The sequence below is a fragment of the Chlorella variabilis genome (assembly GCF_000147415.1).
Source record: "Chlorella variabilis unplaced genomic scaffold CHLNCscaffold_15, whole genome shotgun sequence".
In the NCBI taxonomy this organism is placed as follows: Eukaryota; Viridiplantae; Chlorophyta; class Trebouxiophyceae; order Chlorellales; family Chlorellaceae; genus Chlorella; species Chlorella variabilis.
The window spans coordinates 594,021-612,760 of record NW_005435073.1 but is presented as its reverse complement, the minus strand read 5'-3'; the positions used below and the strand labels follow the sequence as shown (position 1 = coordinate 612,760).

General features: G+C 66.5%; 4 protein-coding genes across 4 annotated transcripts in view; 3 read left to right on the top strand and 1 right to left on the bottom strand.

The window, feature by feature from the left end:
- Positions 1-4,353: 4,353 nt before the first annotated feature.
- Positions 4,354-4,560, top strand: CHLNCDRAFT_25299 (hypothetical protein; the record flags this gene model as incomplete). The annotated part of the gene is made up of 1 exon (XM_005846072.1): positions 4,354-4,560. A coding segment is annotated over one exon (207 nt), but the record flags the coding sequence as incomplete, so codon positions are not given.
- A 5,263-nt stretch (positions 4,561-9,823) lies between these two features.
- CHLNCDRAFT_136088 (hypothetical protein) lies at positions 9,824-11,118 on the top strand (the record flags this gene model as incomplete). The annotated part of the gene is made up of 5 exons (XM_005846071.1): positions 9,824-10,018; positions 10,241-10,363; positions 10,499-10,648; positions 10,812-10,834; positions 11,010-11,118. The coding sequence occupies 5 exons, from the start codon at positions 9,824-9,826 to the stop codon at positions 11,116-11,118; spliced, it is 600 nt and encodes a 199-aa protein (XP_005846133.1).
- A 424-nt stretch (positions 11,119-11,542) lies between these two features.
- Positions 11,543-17,089, bottom strand: CHLNCDRAFT_58379 (hypothetical protein; the record flags this gene model as incomplete). Its single annotated transcript, XM_005845945.1, has 16 exons — positions 11,543-11,665; positions 11,865-12,113; positions 12,279-12,498; positions 12,666-12,881; positions 13,526-13,665; positions 13,795-13,922; positions 14,146-14,242; positions 14,375-14,482; positions 14,628-14,780; positions 14,981-15,055; positions 15,278-15,453; positions 15,655-15,768; positions 15,877-15,985; positions 16,148-16,254; positions 16,577-16,777; positions 16,951-17,089. The coding sequence occupies 16 exons, from the start codon at positions 17,087-17,089 to the stop codon at positions 11,543-11,545; spliced, it is 2,355 nt and encodes a 784-aa protein (XP_005846007.1).
- A 516-nt stretch (positions 17,090-17,605) lies between these two features.
- CHLNCDRAFT_31925 (hypothetical protein) overlaps positions 17,606-18,740 on the top strand; it is a gene marked incomplete at its 3' end in the record, with an annotated part of 4,369 nt that continues 3,234 nt past the window's right edge. Inside the window, exons 1-4 of the mRNA XM_005846070.1 lie at positions 17,606-17,995; positions 18,110-18,207; positions 18,327-18,455; positions 18,650-18,688. Coding sequence (XP_005846132.1) covers positions 17,723-17,995; positions 18,110-18,207; positions 18,327-18,455; positions 18,650-18,688 — 539 coding nt within the window. The remainder of the gene's footprint in view (positions 17,996-18,109; positions 18,208-18,326; positions 18,456-18,649; positions 18,689-18,740) is intronic.

Below are 18,740 nucleotides of genomic sequence, written 5' to 3'. Positions count from 1 at the left end.
CCGCCGCCGCAGGCAGCACCCCTGCGACGGCGGCGGCAGCAAGCCGTGGACCGAAACGCCGTGCCGCCGAGTCCCGTGGCTGTGGCCGTGGGCTTCTGGCAGGAAACTACGGCCGCAACTCGGCAGCACGGGGGCGTCGCAGCGTGCCCCCGCCGCCGCCGCGCTGCCCCCCGGGCACGGCGGCGGCGGCAGCAAGCTTGGGCCCAAACGCCGTGCCGCCGAGTCCCGTGGCTGCGACCGTAGACCGTGGGCCGGAAACTGCGGCCGCAGCTCGGCGGCACGTGGTTCTGTTCAAATCGCCAAGCGTGCAGCAGCGCCGAACCACGCTTCCCGGCCTCGGCGCATGCCTTCAGGGGCCCCCTATCGCTGGGCACACCCCTCCAACACCGAACATGCGCCCGGGGGGGAGGGCGGCCCGGGCTGCCCAGGCCAAAGTGGGCCGCCCTCGAGCAAGAGGCGGCCGGTCTGTGTGCTGAATGAATGAATGGAAAAGGTATCAATCGGGATGGGTTCAAGCTTGGCAGCAGTATGTGCCCGGTGCCATGCTCATATCAGGATGCAGGAGGCCGCAGTTGCAGTGGCACCCTTCTCACCTGTCCTGGGATTCCAATCCCGCGCATGTGATTGCATAGAATTAAGTCGAGGAATGTGAGCGATGCCGGCAGGCGCTCATCAGGCACCAACTGAAATTTGAACTCTGGCATCAGCCGCAGATGCTGCAGTACCGTCAGGCATTGCAGCGATGCAGTGAGCGTTATCCCCCTGCAGTTCATGCTCAGCCTTTGCATGCTGGCCAGCGCCTGGAGCCTCCTGCCCAGGATACAAGTGAGGTTCATGCTGATCTCCAGCTCGGTCAGGCTGCTGCACACCGCTAGGGCTGCCCCAAGCAGCTCCGACACTTCGCCCTCTAGCGCCAACGGCACATGAGGACCGGTCCTGATCTTGAGACGCAGCCGCTCCATGTGCTGTGCTGCGTGCCGCCCCAGCCATTCACAGAGCGACCGCACGCGGGCAATGGTGAGCATACATTGCGAACGGTAATCAGCCCGCTCGTTATACACGATGAGCTTCACATCCACGTGCCGTAGCAGGCGTGGGGTGTGAGCCAGCTGCTCCCTCCAGCGACGGCAGACCAGCGGCACCGAGCGCTGCCTGCATGTGGACGGCGGGCAGGCAGGTGGATCAATCAATCGAGAGCAGGCACCGTGGCGGCGCCCCCCTGGAGGTTTTGAGCACCACACGGCACACTGACGCGGAGCAGAGCGTCTCCGTGGCGTCTGCCAGCGGCCAGCAAACCCATGCCACACAGGACTCAGAAGGCTGCTGAACAACATGCCGCACCCTTGGGGCACTCAAACGCAGCCCAGTGGAATCCCTACCTCTCAGCAAGTTTCAGGTGGCCAAAAATTTCCACCAGCAGTCCGTCGGGCAGCGCGTCAATGCTGATGGCTGGACACAACATGCTGAATACTTGCTGCAGCGTGGCTGCTGCTGGGGCGGACTTGTCACGGCTAGGCACAGGTAAGCGTGGCCACCTGCACTTTCACAGTGAAGGGGCAGCGCCAGGATGTTGAGAAGGATCAGAGGAGACGGCATGGTGGCTGCGGGCACATCTGCAGAGCCGCGTCCCGTCGGCAGTTGCTGCAGAACACGCCGTCGGCCGGAAGCGGCAGGACGGGGCGACAGCCCCGGTCAGCGCCGCACGCCGCCCTGCCTCCGCACGAACCTGCGGTAACGATGCCTCCTGCGCGCCTCAGTAAAATAGGTCGGCCCTGGTTGCAAACTTGGGCATTTAGATCAGCGGTCTAACCCTGCCCCGTGTCGGTGAGTGTCGGGCGCTGGTGTATGGCTGCTGTGTTTGCGATTATGGCACTATAGCACGCGCCGGCGCCCATTCGGCGGCCTGAACAGCTGCTAGGGTTCAGGTCTTTCCTCCCTCCGCCGCCGCCATGCGCAGCAAAAATCAAAGACCTGGCATCTTATGATCGTCTGTAACTCGTGCCTGATATCAAGGAAAATCCGATTGTTAACCATACCTGATAGATGTCTCATTAACGTGCCGTCAGGGAGATGGGTGTTTCCGCGACTGCCGCCCGGCGGGCCAGCTGGGCCAGCACCGCACACAGGATGTTGTGGCCAGGCCCTCCATTGTGCTGGCGTGTGCCTCAGACTCCTTTGTGAGCCTGTCATGCGCCTCAGAGCCCGTGGATCTCTCTCTGCTCCCAGCGGGCGAATTGCCCACTCCCCCTGTACTTTTCCGTACTGCTGCCCGCCCAGACGTGTTCCACCTGCGGCGCTTCCAGGCTGGCAGAATTGGCGGCCGTATCCAAGGCATTGTCAGAACAGCGTCAGGCAGCGCCGGCCACCCCAACCCACCTCCTCTCCCTCGGGCGTTGCACGCCAGGGGCAGCCCATCAACTGGCGCCTTCTCTGCCTGGAGCCCGGCAGGTTGGTTTGCGCGCGACAGCAAAGGCAGAGCAGTGGCGCGCCACGCGCTAGGCTGCCATGCCCGTCATGGTTGCAGATGCCTTGCGCCCAGCTGGCTGACTTGGTCGCTTGGTTGGATTACCAGCGTCCCATGCTTGGACAGCAGCACTTGGAGACGCAAGCTTGGCCCGCATGTCATGTCGCCCCTGAAAATCAGAGATCCCTGCCCGCCCCGCAGGCCTAAACCACCCGCCCGGCATTGGGCGTCCAAGCAGCACATAGTGCAATGCGGCGCGCGTGCACAGCCGTCCTTTGCCTGGCGCTGGTGGCGGGTTGTTCGGCGCAGGGTGAGCGAGAAGCTGCCACTGCTGCGCCTTGCACTCCGCTGCAGCGAGCTGCCTTCATGTTGCTGCCCCCTGCTGCTTGCTCAATGTGCTAGCGCATGCTGCCCCATGTTATCCCAAAGGGCAGGCGTGCCAGCTGCCGACAGCGGGCTCGGTGGTTCCCTGGGAGAGCGGCGGCCAGAACAACAACAACAACTGCCGGTCGCTGTGGGGGCGAGGAGCAGCCGACAGTCGAAAGTGGGAGGCAGGCAGCTTCATACCTTTGGCCTGTGGAGGCGCCTGGCCCGCCGCTCCCAGCTGGGGGGCGAGCCGGCGGCGCCAGCGGGCTCAGCGCAGGCGGCGGGGCAGGTTGCAGCCCAGGCGAGGCGGGCTGCGCCGTGGGAGGAAGCCGGCGGTAGCGGCTCGGCAGCCTGGCCAGGCACAGCGCCCGCACAGCCTCTGCAGCAGCTGGCCATTGGGGGAGGCCAGCAGCGGTTGGGGGCCAGGAATGCCGGCTTGGCTGCGCTGGCAGCTGGAGCGGCGCCAGGTGGGGGCCTCTCCACCCCCGGAGAGCGCCCACCACCTCTTCCCCGCCCCCCCTTGCATCACGCTTCAAGCCGCACCCGCTCATGCCGCCGCTGCCACCTTCACACACCTCCTGCCCAATCTCTGGGAGATCTGCCCGCCTGCCGGCCAGTCGCCTGACGCGCGCCTCCCCTTGCGCTGCTGCCCGCCTGCCCCGACCTGCAGCCGCACCCACCCCGGCGTCCCAGAAGGCCAACCTGCAGCTGCTGGCGGCGGCCATTGACACTGGCGGCACACTCAACTGGGATCCCAACACCGATATGTGCTCTCAGTGGGACGGCATCACATGCAACGCGCAGGGCCTGGTGCAGGAGATAAACCTCATGGACAAGGTATGGCAGGCAGCGTGGGGGACGGAAGGAGGGAAAGTGGGGTGTGACTTGTGTGGAATGGGGTGTTGCACATTCGGCAAGCAGCTCGTGTTGTGGGGACCGCGGCAGCCGACAGCCCTTGGTGATGAATTGCTGGGCAGGAGTGGGCGGGAAGGCAGGCCTGCGTCCGGATCTCGAGGCTCTCTGCCGCTGACGGGGTGCTCGGAATGTGTGGCTCGTGTTGTTGTGCAGGGCCTCACGGGCCAGCTCCCCCTGGATGAGGAGCTGTGGAGCTCGCTCAACACGCTGCAGAACCTCAACCTGTACGGAAACGAGCTGAGGTGAGCGGCGGGGGGTCAAGTACTGGCCACACCTTTCACATGCTTCTGATATGCGGGGTCTCCTTGCGGCTGCCTTGCGCCAGAGGCGGCGCAGGAGCGCATGCTCATTGGCTGCCCTGCTGCCGCCCTGTGCCTGCTCTCCTGCCTGCCTTGCAGCGGCTTCCTGCCGCCCCAGATGAGCGCCCTGACCACCATCCAGTTCATCGCGCTGGGCGACAACAACCTTGAGGGTGGGCCGCCGCTGCCCACATCCATGCGCCACCCAGGGCCTGCGCACTGCGCACGCTGCTGCGTGCCTTAGCTTTCCTCGTCCATCCTCTCTGCCGACCCCTGCCGCTGCTGTCGCCGCTGCCCTCTGGCGCTGCAGGCGTGCTGCCCGACTCCTGGAGCTCCCTGTCCAAGCTTCAGGGCCTGGACCTGTCGAACAACAAGGTGTCTGGTGACCTCCCCGCCAGCTGGGGCGCCCTCGCCAACCTGCAGGCCATGGACCTGCAGGGCAACCAGCTGACGGGCACGGTACCCGCGGCCTGGTCCGGCATGGTGGCCCTGGACGCCTTCTCCGTGGCCAACAACCCGGGCATGTGCAGCACTGGCGCCACCTCAGCGCTGCAGCCCGAGACGTTCTACGGGCCCTGCCAGGGGCCCTCCCCGCCGCTGCCGGGAATCAACCCGGACTACCCCGCCACCTCCCCGCCAGCGTCCCCCATCCCTTCGCCACCAGCGCCCACACCCTCGCCATCCCCCAAGCCCTCGCCGTCCCCCAAGCCCTCTCCCATCCCCTCGCCCTCGCCCTCGCCTTCTCCCTCACCTTCTCCACCAAGCCCCACGCCCTCTCCCTCTCCCAGCCCCAAGCCGGTGCCCTCTCCTCCCAGCCCCAAGCCCTCACCATCCCCCAGCCCCAAGCCGGTGTCCTCGCCACCACCTCCCAGCCCGGAGCCGTCGCCGTCCCCCTCACCCTCGCCGCCGCCCCCGAGCCCTGTGAAGCAGTCACCGCCACCCCCCAGCCCTGTGGAGCAGTCACCGCCTCCACCCAGCCCTGTGGAGCAGTCCCCGCCGCCGCCCAGCCCTGTGGTTGAATCTCCACCTCCCCCCAGCCCTGTGGTCGAGTCCCCGCCGCCGCCCAGCCCTGTGGTTGAATCTCCACCTCCCCCCAGCCCTGTGGTGGAGTCCCCGCCGCCCGTGGTCCCCAGCCCGGTGAGAAACTTGCTCTTGGCTCTCCGAAAGGCTTGTGGCCCGCAGTCGTGCTCCCAGCAGTAGCGAAGCAGGGCGTGCCTGCCGTACGCCCTTTACCCACCCTCTCACCGACCTGTCCTGCACTTGATCATGTGTTGTGCCGTGCAGCCCCCAGCTCCCATCAGCATCCAGTGCGTGCCGGCAGACTCGCAGCCCACCTCCAACGAGCAAGTGTCCATGAAGCTCACGGGTGAGAAGCTGTGGTGTGTGTGTGTGTGTGTGATAGAGGGCGGGAATGGGGGCATGCCTGCGCTGTGCGCTGGCCCCCAGCGCCAGTCCCCCCAGCCAGCCAGCCGCTCCACCCGCCCGCCTTCTCCACCCCCGCTGCCTGTGCTCGCCACCCCTGGCTGCAGGCGCCGCTGTGGAGGAGCTCAACTCAGAGCCGCTCAACAGCCAGCTGAATGAGGTCATGGCTGAGGTGTCCCAGCAGTGCGCCACCTACATCTCCATCACCGCCGCCTCCGCCAGCCGCCGCCGCCTGCTGCAGGCGGGCACCGCCGCCACCACCACCACCATCTCCAGTCTCACGCCTGAGGTGGGGCCCCGCTGCTGGCGGGAACCGTGAATGCAGGCCTCTGTGCTGCACAGCGCATTGGGGCACCCTGCCGCTGCCTGACAGCGCCACCGCTGTCGCCAGCCAGCCAGCCAGCCCGCTCCTGACCTGCCACAACTGCTTCTGCTGCCCCCTTCCTCTCTGGTGCAGACCATCCAGGCCAACGTGGCGGCCGCCGAGGCCAGCGGCGAGCTGGCCGCAAAGCTCAAGGAGCTCGGACTGGAGCTGGTGCCGGGCTCCCTCAGGTGCGCGCCCTGTGTGTGGGCGGATCGCAAGCCAGCTGGCGGGCTGGCTGGGAGGCAGCTGGAAGGGTGGCGAGGGGTGGGGCGAAGCCTGCGCTTGTTGGCTCTGCACCGCGGCCAGCTGCCCGACCCCCCTGCCGCTGCTGCTGCTCGTGGGGGTGCTGACTTTTGACCCCTCCCGCGCCGCCCTCACGCTGGCCTGCCGCAGCTACGTGACCAACAACAACGCGGCGCCGCCCTCTCCCGCGCCCGACTCTGGCGGCGGCGGCCTGAGCACCGGCGCCATCGTGGGCATCGCCGTCGGCTCCGCGGCGCTGGTGGTGGCTGCAGGTGCGCGGCTGGCCTGGCTGGCTGCCCGGCCGCTGCCGGGACGCACGCTTCAGTGCACACACCGGCCCCTGCCTGCCTGCCCGCCTGCCTGCCTGCCTGTCCTCGCGAGCCTCCCCCTCCCTCACCTGTTCTGGTCCCCTGCTCTGCGCCCCTGCCCCACCTCCTCCCAGTCGGCGGCGTCTACTATTACTCTAAGAAGAAGGGCGCCGCGGAGCCTGCCAAGGCCAAGACAGGCGACATGTTTTCCTCCAACCCCGCCTTTGCCGATGAGGAGGGGGGCGGCGCGGGGGAGCCCAAGGCCGGCAAGGGGCGCAGCACGATCAGCAGCGCAGAGAACCCTATGTTTGGGACCGACGAGGCGGAGGGCGGCGGCAACCCGCTGTTTGCGGCCGGCGCCGCGGGCGGCAAGTCGCGCAAGCTGGCGGAGGATGCCAAGGCGCAGCGCGAGGTGAGGAAGCGCGTTTCTAGTTGTGTGCGACAGGCAGACCATGGGTGGGGAGGGTGCCTTCTGCCGGTGAAGGCTGCTGCCTCTTGGCCGGCGTCCCCACTTGCTGCGCACCAACCTCGATTGTGCTGCCTGCCTACCCTGCTGCCCTGCCTCACCAAGCCCGCCCGCCTGCCCGCCCACCTGCTGCAGATGTCTGCTGCCGAGAACCCCATGTTTGGGGGCATGGACGAGGAGGGCGGCGCCAACCCGCTGTTTGCCGGCGGCGACGACTCGCCCACCCACCCAGGCGGCGTCAAGACCGCCCGCGAGGTGTGTGTGTGTGTGTGTGTGTGTTGGGGAGTCCAGCGGTCACTCCCTGCAGCCACGCCTGATCCCAGCTGGCACCACAGGTGTGAAGAGCACGTGTTGCACCTCCACCCAAAGAGCAGCCCGGTGCCAGGCTTGGCTCTTGACATTGCCGCTGCCGCTGCCGCCTGTGCTGCCTCTGCAGATGTCTGCTGCCGAGAACCCGATGTTTGGGGGCATGGACGAGGAGGGCGGCGGCGCGGCCAACCCCATCTTTGGCGGCGACGGTGAGCGGCTGCCCCTGCCGCGGTGCTCTGTCTGCTGCTCTTCCGGCCCCATCCCTTCGGCTCCCCTTACCCTCCGCTGGCGTGGAGCCACCGCCTGGCACATCATCCACCTGCATCCCTCCTCGCCCCCACGCCCGCCCTGGACCCACCCTTCACCCACCTCCACTTCCCCCGCCCGCGTGCAGACTCGCCGGTGGCGGCTGGGCAGAAGTACGGGGCTGGCGGCGGCGGCGCCGAGCCCCGCGAGTTCTCCAACGTCATGTTCCGCGGCGAGGGCATCCTGGACTCGCAGGTGGGGCCGGGGTGGCGGTGGGAGACGCCGGCTCGCCGCGTGTTGCTTGGGTCCTACGGGCCGACCCGGCGGCGCGGCAGCAGACTGTGCGCAGCAGGCAGGCGCCCACGCGTCCTCCCGCCCCTCTTCCGCGGCTGCAGGAAGTGCGCACGGGCGACCAGGGCCCCGCCAACCCGCTCTACGACACCAACCGCAGCGAGCTGTCGGCGCCCGACAGCCCCGGCGCGTACGGCGGCGGCGCGTTGCCGCTGCCCTCGCGGGACGCCGTCAGCCAGCAGGCCTCCATGATGAGCGCAGTGGCCCGCCAGGTGCGCCCCCGCCACCCCGCTTCTCTGCGAGGCCCCCAGGCTGGCCTCCCCAGCCAGTCGCAGGCCTGCACAGACAAAACACCCCGCTGCCTGTTGCTGCGTGTGCCTGCGCCGCTGGAGCCTTCGCCCGCCGCCCCGCGCCGCGCCTGCCACACGCACCGGCGCGTCCCTCTCAGTTTCTGCCTGGACCGGCAGGCGGGACAGGGCAGGGCTTGCCCCTCGCTTCATCCACCGCCACGCTCACCCTGGCCTTGCCCGCACGCCCCTGCCTGCCTCCCTGCAGGAGTCGGCGCGGGAGTTCCCTGCCGCCAACCCGCTGTTTGCCGACACAGGCGCGGTACTGGACAGCGACGACGACGTGAGCAGCTGCCGGGCAGCTGCTCTGCATGCCAGTGCATCGCCGCTCTGCATGCGTGCGGCAGCGTTGCCCACTGCTCACCCCTCGCACGCAGCTCCCAGCCCCTGCGCTGCCTGTGTCTCTCGCCACCCTGGTCCCGCTCCCGCCCCTCCTCACCTGCTGCGCCCGTGTTGTTAGGGGTTTGTTCTCACACCCTGGCCCCTCTCCTGCCCCGCCTGCAGATGGTGGATGCGTCTGGGGCCATGGCCAACCCCATGTACCAGTCTGCCACCGGCTCCCAGGAGGACCTGATGGCCACCGCAGACAGCATGGGCGGCGAGTATGGGGAGCAACCCTCCAGCTCTTCGGCGGTAGCGCGGCAGGCCAGCACCCGCTCCGGCCAGCCCTTCTCCAACCCGCTGGCGGGCCAGGGGGCGGAGGAGGAGGAGGAGGGCGGCGCCAACCCGCTGTTTGCGGGGTCGCAGCAGGCGGCCACCAACCTCAGCTTCAAGCCCGCCGGGCCCAAGAAGTGAGGGCGCGGCGCCGCGAGGCCTCCTAGCAGCCACGCAGGTGGCATGACACGGCAGCGAGCCAGCTGCCCTCCTTTAGGCCCACCTTGATGATGACTACCATGCCGACACCTACCTACCACCACCGTGTTGCTGTCTCTCCCTCCTCGACTCCTGCATACCATGCCCTCGCCAGCCCCCCACCACAGCCCAGCAGCTCACCCAGCCACCCCACCTCATTTTGTTTGCGGATGCTCCTTCTAACCCTGGTCATCATCGCGCATTGCTGTTGCTACACTGCTGCTCTTGACCTTCCATATCGGTGATTTATGGCACTCGCCCGTGGGCGCCCCTCGTAGCGGCCGCCGGCGCACGCCGGCAGTGCCAGTGCAGAGGGGCCATGCTTCCGTTGTGTGCGCTTGATTTCTACCCATGATTGTGTAAACAAATGCTATCGGTGGGGCTGTGCTCAGCAGGTCCCTGGGGAAGAGAGGCATGCCTTTGGCACGCCTGGGCAGCCCAGTGAGCGAGTAAGCACGACGCAGCCATTTTACTTCTCAGCAGGCATTCCGGCTCTCACGAGTAATTTGTGAGTTCACTGGTTGGTGCCTTGGGACCAACAGTGCGCTAGACTAGGTGTTTGGTGCCACCTGGTGCTAGCTTCCTCACATGCTGATGCAGCTTGGTTGTGGTTCCCTGTTCTGCACTGTTATAGAAATTTGGGTACAGACAGTGCTGTCATGCTGTTTTGACCTCGACCCTGTATGTTTCTGCACGTTTGGCTATGTTTGTAAGAGCAACCGACGGGGCGGGGCGGAGGCGTCACGGCGGGCACGCTGTGCCAACAAGTTGGCTTCTGGCATGGGCGCTAATGGCCACGGCCGCCAATCCCTTCTCTCCCTTAGTCAGCACCTGCCCTCAAGGCATGATTCACGAGCTAGGGCAGCGGCGGTGAGCGCGACACCGATCGACGTCGCTCTACAAGGTAGCAGGCCCCCTGCGCTTATCCCTGATGGCAACAGCCAGCTATATCACAGCGTTGGTGAGGCGCCTGCGCAGCGGCGATGAAGTCAGGGTGGCAGAGGCGGCCGCCACACTGGCCCACCTGTCCCGCAGCGCTGAAAACACGCCAGCAATTGTAGCGGCGGGCGGCATCCCGGCGCTGGTGAAGATCCTGAGCAGCGACCGCAGCGAGGCAGTGCACGCGGTAGCAGCCTCAGCAATTCACTATCTGGTTGGTGACAGCCCAAACAACAAGGCGGCGGTTGCGAGCTGTGGCGCCATCCCTTTGCTGGTGCAGCACCTGCGCAACAGCAGCAGCGAGTCATTGCATGTTAGTGCACTCGCTGTGCTTAGCAGCCTTGCTATTGACAGCGCTGAAAACCGGGCAGGCATTGCAGCAGCCGGCGCCATACCTGTCGTGGTGCAGCGTTTGCGCAGCAGCAGCAGCGAGGCAGTGCACATTTGGGCAGCCGCCGCGCTTGGCAGCCTTTCTTCTGACAGCCCAGAGAATCAGGCTGCCATTGCAGCGACTGGCGTCATCCCAGCTCTGGTGCAGCACTTGCGCACCAGCAGTAGCGATGCAATGCAGGTGGTTGCAGCTGGTGCGCTGCGTCATCTGTGCTTAGGAAGCTCTGACATCAAGGAAGCCATTGCAGCGCAAGGCACCATCCCTGTCCTGGTGCAGTGCCTGCACAGCGGCAGCGACAACCTGCAGGTGGTTGCAGCTGGTGCGGTTTGCAGTCTAGCCGCTGGCGGTCGTGACTACAGCGCAGCCATTGCAGCAGCAGGTGGCATCCCTGCCTTGCAGCAGCTGCACAGCAGCCCGAGTGAAGTGGTACGGATGGTTGCAGCAGCCGCACTGCGCGCCCTGTCTGCACAAACCACAGACGGCAGTGTGGCAGCAGCATCAGGCACCGTGCCCGCAGCAGGCCCCACAACCACAGCCGAGGCAGTGTCAGTGGTTGCATCAGATACAGCAGCACTCGCTGCCCCCGCAGCAGCAGCGGGACCTGGTGCCAGGGTGTGCACCTGGGAGGGGTGCAGCAACACGTGCCATCTGAAGCTCTGTAGCGGGTGAGACATGCCTTGGCTGGCTGCAGTGGTTGTGGGTATCTAGCAGCCCCCGCTGCTGTGGGGATGGGGCTCAGCCTGCTTCATTCTTCCACGCACTGTTCACGCCTGTATCCTGCCTGCAGGTGCAGGGCTGTGAGGTACTGCAGCGAGGCTTGCGCCCACGCGCACTGGCCAGCCCACAAGCCCGAGTGTCGGCGCCTGCGCCGCGCTGCGGGTGCTTCGCAGCCGTAAGCCGTTGGGAGTGCATGATGAACTCCGCTAGCTAGCTCACTTGGGCATCACTGCAGGGATGCTTCAGCCTGCTGCGCCCCGCTCTCTGCTGTTTATCTAGACCAGGTGGTACAGTCATTAGCATCCATCCTGCTTGATGCACGGGTAAACCACCATCTGCGAAGACGCTAGCAATTTCAAGTCTTCCAGTGCACAGCTTTTCCCCAACAACTTCTCAAATCAACCGTAACAGGTTTTTTGCAGAGTCACAATGCCAAAACAACATGATTTCATCTCTCTCATGCAAGGTATCAATCAAATAACAAGCAGGAAACAAGTAACATACTGGTATAGTCGGGCTGAGGTTCACTGCGTTGGTCATCATTCCAGCAGCAACGCAGGCAGCCTGGCGGCGGCAGGCCCTGCTGCGGCCCAGGCGAGGCTGTCACTTGATGTAGCCGCTGCCCAGGGCAGCCCCCAGGATGGTGAGCGGCAGCAGCATGGCGAGCCCCAGGCCAGCCCCGCCCATGGCAGGCGGGCTGTCATAATCCTGCGCCAGCTTGGCACGCTGCGGGTGGCGGGGACCAGGGGAGGGGAGAACAGCGGATGTATGCATCAGGCAGCTGCGGGCCAACAAGAGTGTAACCAGCAGCAGGCGGGTGCTGCTCCCTGCCACCACACGCGCACACACACCCTACCCAGGGTAGGGACACTACAGGGTAGGGACACTACATAACGCACAGCATGCACACTCCCAGGCGACCCACCCCAGCCTGGATGGCCTCCTGCCGCTTGGCCAGGCGCGCCTCCTGGCGCGCGCGCTCCTGCATGGCAGCCGCCTCCTGCAGCCGCTGCAGCTGGTACTGCCGCTCCAGCCGGAACGCCGCGCCATCGGGGTCGGCGTCCGCCGCAGCACCTTCCCCCTGCTCCATGTCGGCAATCAGCCGCTCATACTCTGGGGCTGGCTGGGTGGTGACCCGCACCGTGGTGCTCTCCAGGCCGCGGCCCCGGATGGCCTGCGCACGAGGCGGGGAAGCGGAATGGTCCAGCCCAGCCATTGAATGCTTCCCCTTGCCGGCAGGGACAGCAGCTCAGCACGGCAGGGAGTGCAGGCGGCGTGCAGCTGCCACCTGCTGCGCCCACCACCACGCCCAACCACCGTTCCCCACCGCGCCACCCACCTGCTGCACATACTTGAGCGCCGACTTGCCGTCCAGCTCCCACATGTCCCCCGCGCGGATGGGGTCTGAGATAGCCAGCAGCTGCTGGCCCGCCGCCACCCCCGCCGCTGCGGCGGCGCTGTCTGGCTCCACCAGCCCTACAACGATCACCTTGCCCCGGCCCCGGGGCAGAGCCACCAGCTCTATCGACTTCTGCACGTCCTCGGTGGGCAGCTCCAGGCTGCAGGGGGGAGGGGCGCGGGTTTACCAGGGGGCCAGGGCGAGTGCTCGACTGCGTGTCCAACAGCGGTGGTAGGGCGGCTTGCGCCAAGGTACTGCACATGCGGCTGCCTGTGGTAGGGCAGGTAGGGGGGCATGGCAGGCAGGCATGCACATGCACATGCTCACCTGAGCTCCTGGCCTTCCGCAGCAGGGGCATTGGCCTTCCAGGGGGCGGGATTGGCACCCTGTGCAACCACCGCCAGGCGAGCCGCCCGCCGCTGGGCGGCTGGAGCGCGGCGGCAAAGGGGGGCTGCCCTGCAGGATGCAGACGCGCCCCTGGAGCTAGATATAGCTACCCGAGCGGCCTGTGCAGGCGCCGCCAGCACGCTGGCGCAGGCCATTCTGTAGGAGTGGGTGGAACCTCAGGCGGTCAAACGGAGCGATCTGAGGCTCGCCAGGCTCGCGTGCCAGCGGTTGTAACACACACGGTGTACGGGAACAGCTGAATTTGGCCTTCAGACAAGATTTTGATGCCTACCACTCGTTGCCTGCGGAGCATGCTGCGGGTCGAGCGCGCCAAAGGCGTTGGGGGAACTTGTGTGGTGGACACATTCGAGCGAAACAAAACGTGTTATGGGCGGGAGGGATCGGTGGGTCTCGTTTGAGCTACCAGACACCCCCCGTTTGGCGCTGGAGGCAGACCTTTGGTGCTGGAGGTCTGGCGTCTGGGCGACTGCCGGCAGGGCTGCGGCGTTACATGATGAAATCACAGCACAACAGGCAGGAATGATGAGAAGAAATTGATTGATTGCGTGCTGCTGTAAAACAAATGGCTACCCAAAACTTTTGCCTGTCAGCAGGAGGCCCGAGGCCCCTCTGCAGAGCAGGCAGTCGCCCGTAATGATCCCGGTTTACCCATGCTAAGTTTGATCGCGGACAACAGGCATGGTTGATGATACCCCTGCGGTTGCGCTGTCCTTCCCCGTTGGTCCACGGCCAGGTGGCCGGCATAGCTCAGCTAGGGCTCATTGTCGGCTCCAAAGTACTTGTCGACCAGGGCTGCCGCCATGCGTTGCAGCTCGGGCGGCACGGCGCCAAACTGCACCGCCTCCATGGCATCAATGCCGTCCGCCTCCTCCACCGCCTGCTCCCCGTTGTCCAGCAGCCTTAGCACCATCTCAGTGAACTGCAGGCAGGCAAGGGAGCAGGCAGCAAGGCGTTGACCCAAGCCAACAGCACACCGGGTGGTCCTGAGATGGTGCTGTCCTGGCTCAACCTTGCGGCAGCTTGCTGCAGGGTCACGCGTCCACCACACTGGCAAGCAGCGCCTTGCCTGCAGGCCCAGCCGCGCCGCATCCATGTCAGCTGAGCGCATGAGGGACAGCATGGCGCGCATGGCCTCGCGGTCGGCAGCAAACAGCCAGTTCAGGGTCTCGGGGTTGCCTGCGGCTCGGCGCGGGAGAGGGAGCAGGTGAGAAGGGGCAGCGAGAAGCAGGCTGAAGCTGCAGCTGACGCTGGGGCTCTGGCATCCAGCTGGATCCGGCAGCAACACCTGCCCCCAATCGACCCGCGTTGAGCAGCACCGCTGGCCTCTCACGTCGAACCCTCGCTAGTGGCGGGCAGCACAAGCAGCAGCAGTGGCTGCGGCATCAGCAGGAGAGCGCACCTGTGCCGCCGCCGCCGTCGGCGCAGATGTTGGCCAGGGCAAATGCGGCCTCCTTGCGGACGTGGAAGGGAGCATCCTTGAGCAGGCACATCAGGGCCTGCGGGGAATAGCACCAGGAAGAACTTGGAAAAAAACAAAAAGGGAAGGGCAGGAGTGGTTTCTCGGGTACCTGTTGTGCCATAACAGTCGCAGCAGGTCTGCTGCCTGCCTTCCTGTCCCCTCCTCTCACCGGCACAGCCCCCGCGGCCTTCAGCGCCTCGATGCCGCCACGCCCCGGCATGCCGGCGATGTTGCTCAACACCCAGCACGCCTCCTTCTGCAGCCCGTGGTGGTGGCTCTGCAGGGGAGGCAGCAGGTCGGGGAGGCACTCTGGCATCTGTGGCTAGGGTGTCCTGGAACGGCAAATGCAACATGGGCAAGCCCCGCAGCCCGGAAAAGCAAGCAGCGAGGCGGCCAGCCGCTTGCTGGGCTGGCGCACGCACCCCAGCACACGTCACCAACGCCTGCAGAGCGGGGGAGGCGTCGGGGCTGAGCAGCTGCTCCATGGCCGCCGCGCCGCCGCCCGCCGCGATATTGCCCAGCGAGCGCATCAGCGGGATGAGCAGCGCGCGTCCGACCTGCTCGTCCTGAAGCATCTGCACCTCACGAGGAGTCGGGGCAGCACACATACGCACAATGGAGGCACGTGAATGCGCCGCGCAGGCTCCATGCTTCCCCTCCTGCGCCAGCCTGCCACGAGTGTTTCGCTGTGCATGCCTGCCCATGCAACAATCAACCCAGCACGCCTGCTGCCAGGCTGCACACAGGCCCCCGCAGGCAGAGGCTCCCTCCCCACCTGGTCCACGGCGCTGGTCATGCGTGCCAGCATGGGGGGCACCACCCCCAGGGACACCATGCGGTTCAGGTGGGCCTCGTGAGAGGCTGCACGGCGCAGGGAGCGCGGGCAACAGGGAGTCGGGATCATTGGGATCGGGATGGCGGAGCAGGCTACCAGCGAGGAGAAAGAGGGGCAGCAGGCAGCAGGCCCAGCGTGACCCGCTGCTCCCCCTGGCACGATGAGCGGCAGCCTCCTGGCCAACCCTGCCCCCGTTGCAGCTCAGCCTCGCCCCTCGCCTGTGATGTACGCCAGCACCCAGGCCGCCTCGGTCGCCAGGTGGTCTGGCGCCGCCGCCACCAGCCGCACAATCGCCTCGGCCGCGCCCTCCACGCCCACCACCTCCCCCACCTCCCGCCCCGCGCCCTTCAGCACATTGCTCAGCGCCCAGGCGGCGGTGGTGCCAGCCGCGAGCGCAGGGTCGTCATTGTCGGCTGCACAGGGGAGAGGGGAGGGGCGAGGCTGGGATGCAGGCATGAAGAGGCAAACAGCAGATCCAAGCGCTCCGCGGCTGCTTCAAACATGCACTGTAAGCACTTTGGCAAACCACACCGCGCCCCACATCCTGGGCCCCGGGTCAGGCTGAAAGCCCGCCCCCTACCCCACTCCCCTCCATCTGCCTGCCAGAGGCACACCTGTCCCCGAGTCCAAAGCCCTGCGTGCGCCCACCAGCAGCTGCGCCAGCGGCCGCACCACGCCGTTGGCGATCAGGGTCTGGCGGAACTCAAAGTCCTCGGCCGCAATGTTGCCTGCATGGGTGGAGAGGCCGGCGCCGGCAGCAGCCAGTGTCAGCAGGAGGAGGCAGAGGGTCCGGCTGGGGGCATGGGGCAGCACAAGACCAATACACAGGGCCGCACCTAGCGCCCAGGCGCACTGCTCCGCCACTGGCAGGCCGCTGCCGCCTCCGAGGTAGGCGATGAGGATGGGGGCTGCTGCCAGCACCGCCTTCACCGTCTCAAACTCGCCCTGGCGGGAGGGGACGTGCGAAAGTGCATGCGTGCGTGCAAATGTCAGCAACTGCGGGCAGCCGCACGGCTCGCCCAGCAGCGGTGGCAGCAGCCTGGATGAGAGGCAGCAGCAGAGACAGCGGCAGCCCCTGCATCGGCACTCCCGCAGCGGGCAACCCACCACGGCCAGGTTTGTGATGGCCCAGGCGGCCTCAAAGATGGTCTCCATGGCTGTGGAGTCCATGCGGGGCGGCTGCAGCGCCGCCACCAGCACAGGCACGGCGCCGGCTGCAGGGGGCAGGGCGCGGTGGCAGCAGTGGCAGCGGTGGTGGCGGATCTCACAGATCGCGCCCCAGCTGCTGCGCTGGCTGCACCGCCGAGGGGGCGGCGGGTTGGTGGAGAGCGACGGGGCGCAGGCGCACACAGCCGAGAATGGGCCCTCGGCAGCGCGCACAGAGGCATGCAGCATACGATGCTGGCCTGCCTGGCTCACAACCCTCCAAATCATGCTACCCATGGGCTGCTGCTGCAGCTGCACCCTGCAGGTAGCAGCTGCCTGGGGACTGTGCAAAGGCGCAGCAGCAGCAGAAGCAGTACCAGCGCCACCCACCTTGCACTGCCTCCTTGAATGGCGGCTCGTCATAATTGGAAAGTAGTTGGCGCAAGCGCCGCACGGCGTCGAGGCACAGGTCTGAGCCCACTGGCTTGGCGCCCTTCACCGCATCCACCGCCGCCTGCACCTCTGCCGCAATGTCTTCAGGTGGGATGGGTGTGCTGGCTGCCTCGGCGCCGCCCTCGCTGACCGCCTCGCCTGTGGGCGAGGGAGCCCCAGAGGAGCCAAGCAGGAACGACGGCTGAGCAGGCGTATGCAGCTGGGTGTGGGGACATGGCATGTGCATTGGGCGGCCTGGCATAAGCAGCTGCCTGCTGCAGGCGAGCGCATGCCACCCATATGCACACCTAGGCTGGCACGTGACGGCTCACGGCTGATCCCGCCCAGGCTGCCCAGAGAGGCATCCCGCTTCAGCCGCTTGGAGCGCAGCGCGGACTCTTTGCGCTGCGTGGAGAAGGCCACTGTCTGCGCGGGCAGAGAAGGAGGAAAGCAGCAGAGGATAGGGCCCATTGGATGAGGAGTAATGCGGGACAGTGCAGCGGGAGGCAACCCAGTGCGCCGGCGGCTTGGGTAGGTAACTGGAGCGGTGTCGGCGCTAGCTCGACACCGAGGAACCCTGCTGAGGAGCAGGTTGCGGTCCAGCAGAGCCTGCGGCTTGCCTCCTTGCGGCGCCTGTCAGCTGCGTCGGCCGGGTTCTGCACTCCAGTGTTCTTGTAGTCTCCACGCCTGCACTTTACACAGCACGGTCACGGACCATCAGGGCGAAATGCTTCCAGCGAGGGTGGAGGCCTGCACGGCACGGCCTCCCATCAACAGCAGCCTACCGCTCGCTCCCAGGATGAATGGGCGGTAGCTTGTCCTCCATGGCGATCGCTGAATACTGTAATGATGCAGGAGCCTATCAGAGCGTCTTCGTTTTGGCAACTCAGCCAGCTCGGCTCAGCAGGCACCGCAGGACAGGCACAATCACCCAATTTATCATGCAAATGCCGAATTCGCGAAGTCCATCGACATCCCTCATCATTCCTCGGGTCTCCTGGGAACCACCGCCGGTTTGGGCTCCCCTGATCGCCAGGAGACCGCAGGGCTCTGGCCGATTGCAGAATCACCCACCGCATCCACACCCTGGATCAGTTGTTGCCGATGGTCAGCCAGCCATTGGCACAGCTGGGCGTCGGGCTTGCTCGCCCACTCACCGGCCCTTGCATCCGGCCAGGAGCGGCCCCTAGCACCAGATCGCGGCAATGTCAGCGTCTGGGCAGGCCACGGCGCCGCCTGGCAGCTCGCAGCGAGCAGCGGGACGGGGCGACGCTGACAGAGGCGGCGCCTCGGGCGCCCGCCTCCACCACCGTGCTCTCTCGCAAGCAGGAGGGCGCCAGCACCGATCTGGCCGTCATCCTGCCACGCCTGCGAAAGGTGGGCTGCTCCTTCATCCACCGCTGCCGTCGCGCACCGCCCTGCTGCCGCTTCTGCGAGCGCGTGTGTTTGCCGCTGCTGCTGGACCCCCTCCACTCTGCTCCCGCCGTGCAGCTGGCGCTGCCATACTGGACAGAGTCGGATGACCGCAACAGCGCGCGGTGGAAGCTGGCGGGCGTGGTGGCACTCACGCTGGGGACCACGGGCGTCAGGTGCGGCTTCTGACCCGCAATGCAGCTCCGGTGTCTCCTCCCCCCCATGCCCTGCTGCTGGCATCTTGTGCACTGCCGCCCCTCCCTCCGCCACGCCACGCCTCCCCGCCCCCCCGCAGCGTGCTGTTCAACTTTCTGGGCCGCGACTTCTTCAACGCGCTGTCCGCCAAGGACCAGGAGAAGTTCAGCGAGATGCTGATCAAGTGGCTGGCCGCCATCTGCCTGGGCATACCCGTCTACGTGATGCGGTGAGCCGCGGGCGCTGCAAGTGGGGGTGTGGGCCTGTATGGGTATGGTTTGTGTGTGGACGGTGGGTGTTAGATTAGGGAGGCCGGCACCTGATGCCGCTGAGCTACGGGATGCCCGCCGCCGGTCCCCGCTGCTCTCTCGGGTTGGCGTGCACTCACACGCCCGCGTGCCCCCGCACCGCTCCCCCCCCCAGCGACTACTACCAATCCAAGCTGGCGCTGGAGTGGCGGGAGTGGATGACGCGGCGCTTCACCGCCGAATACTTTTACGACCGAACCTCTACA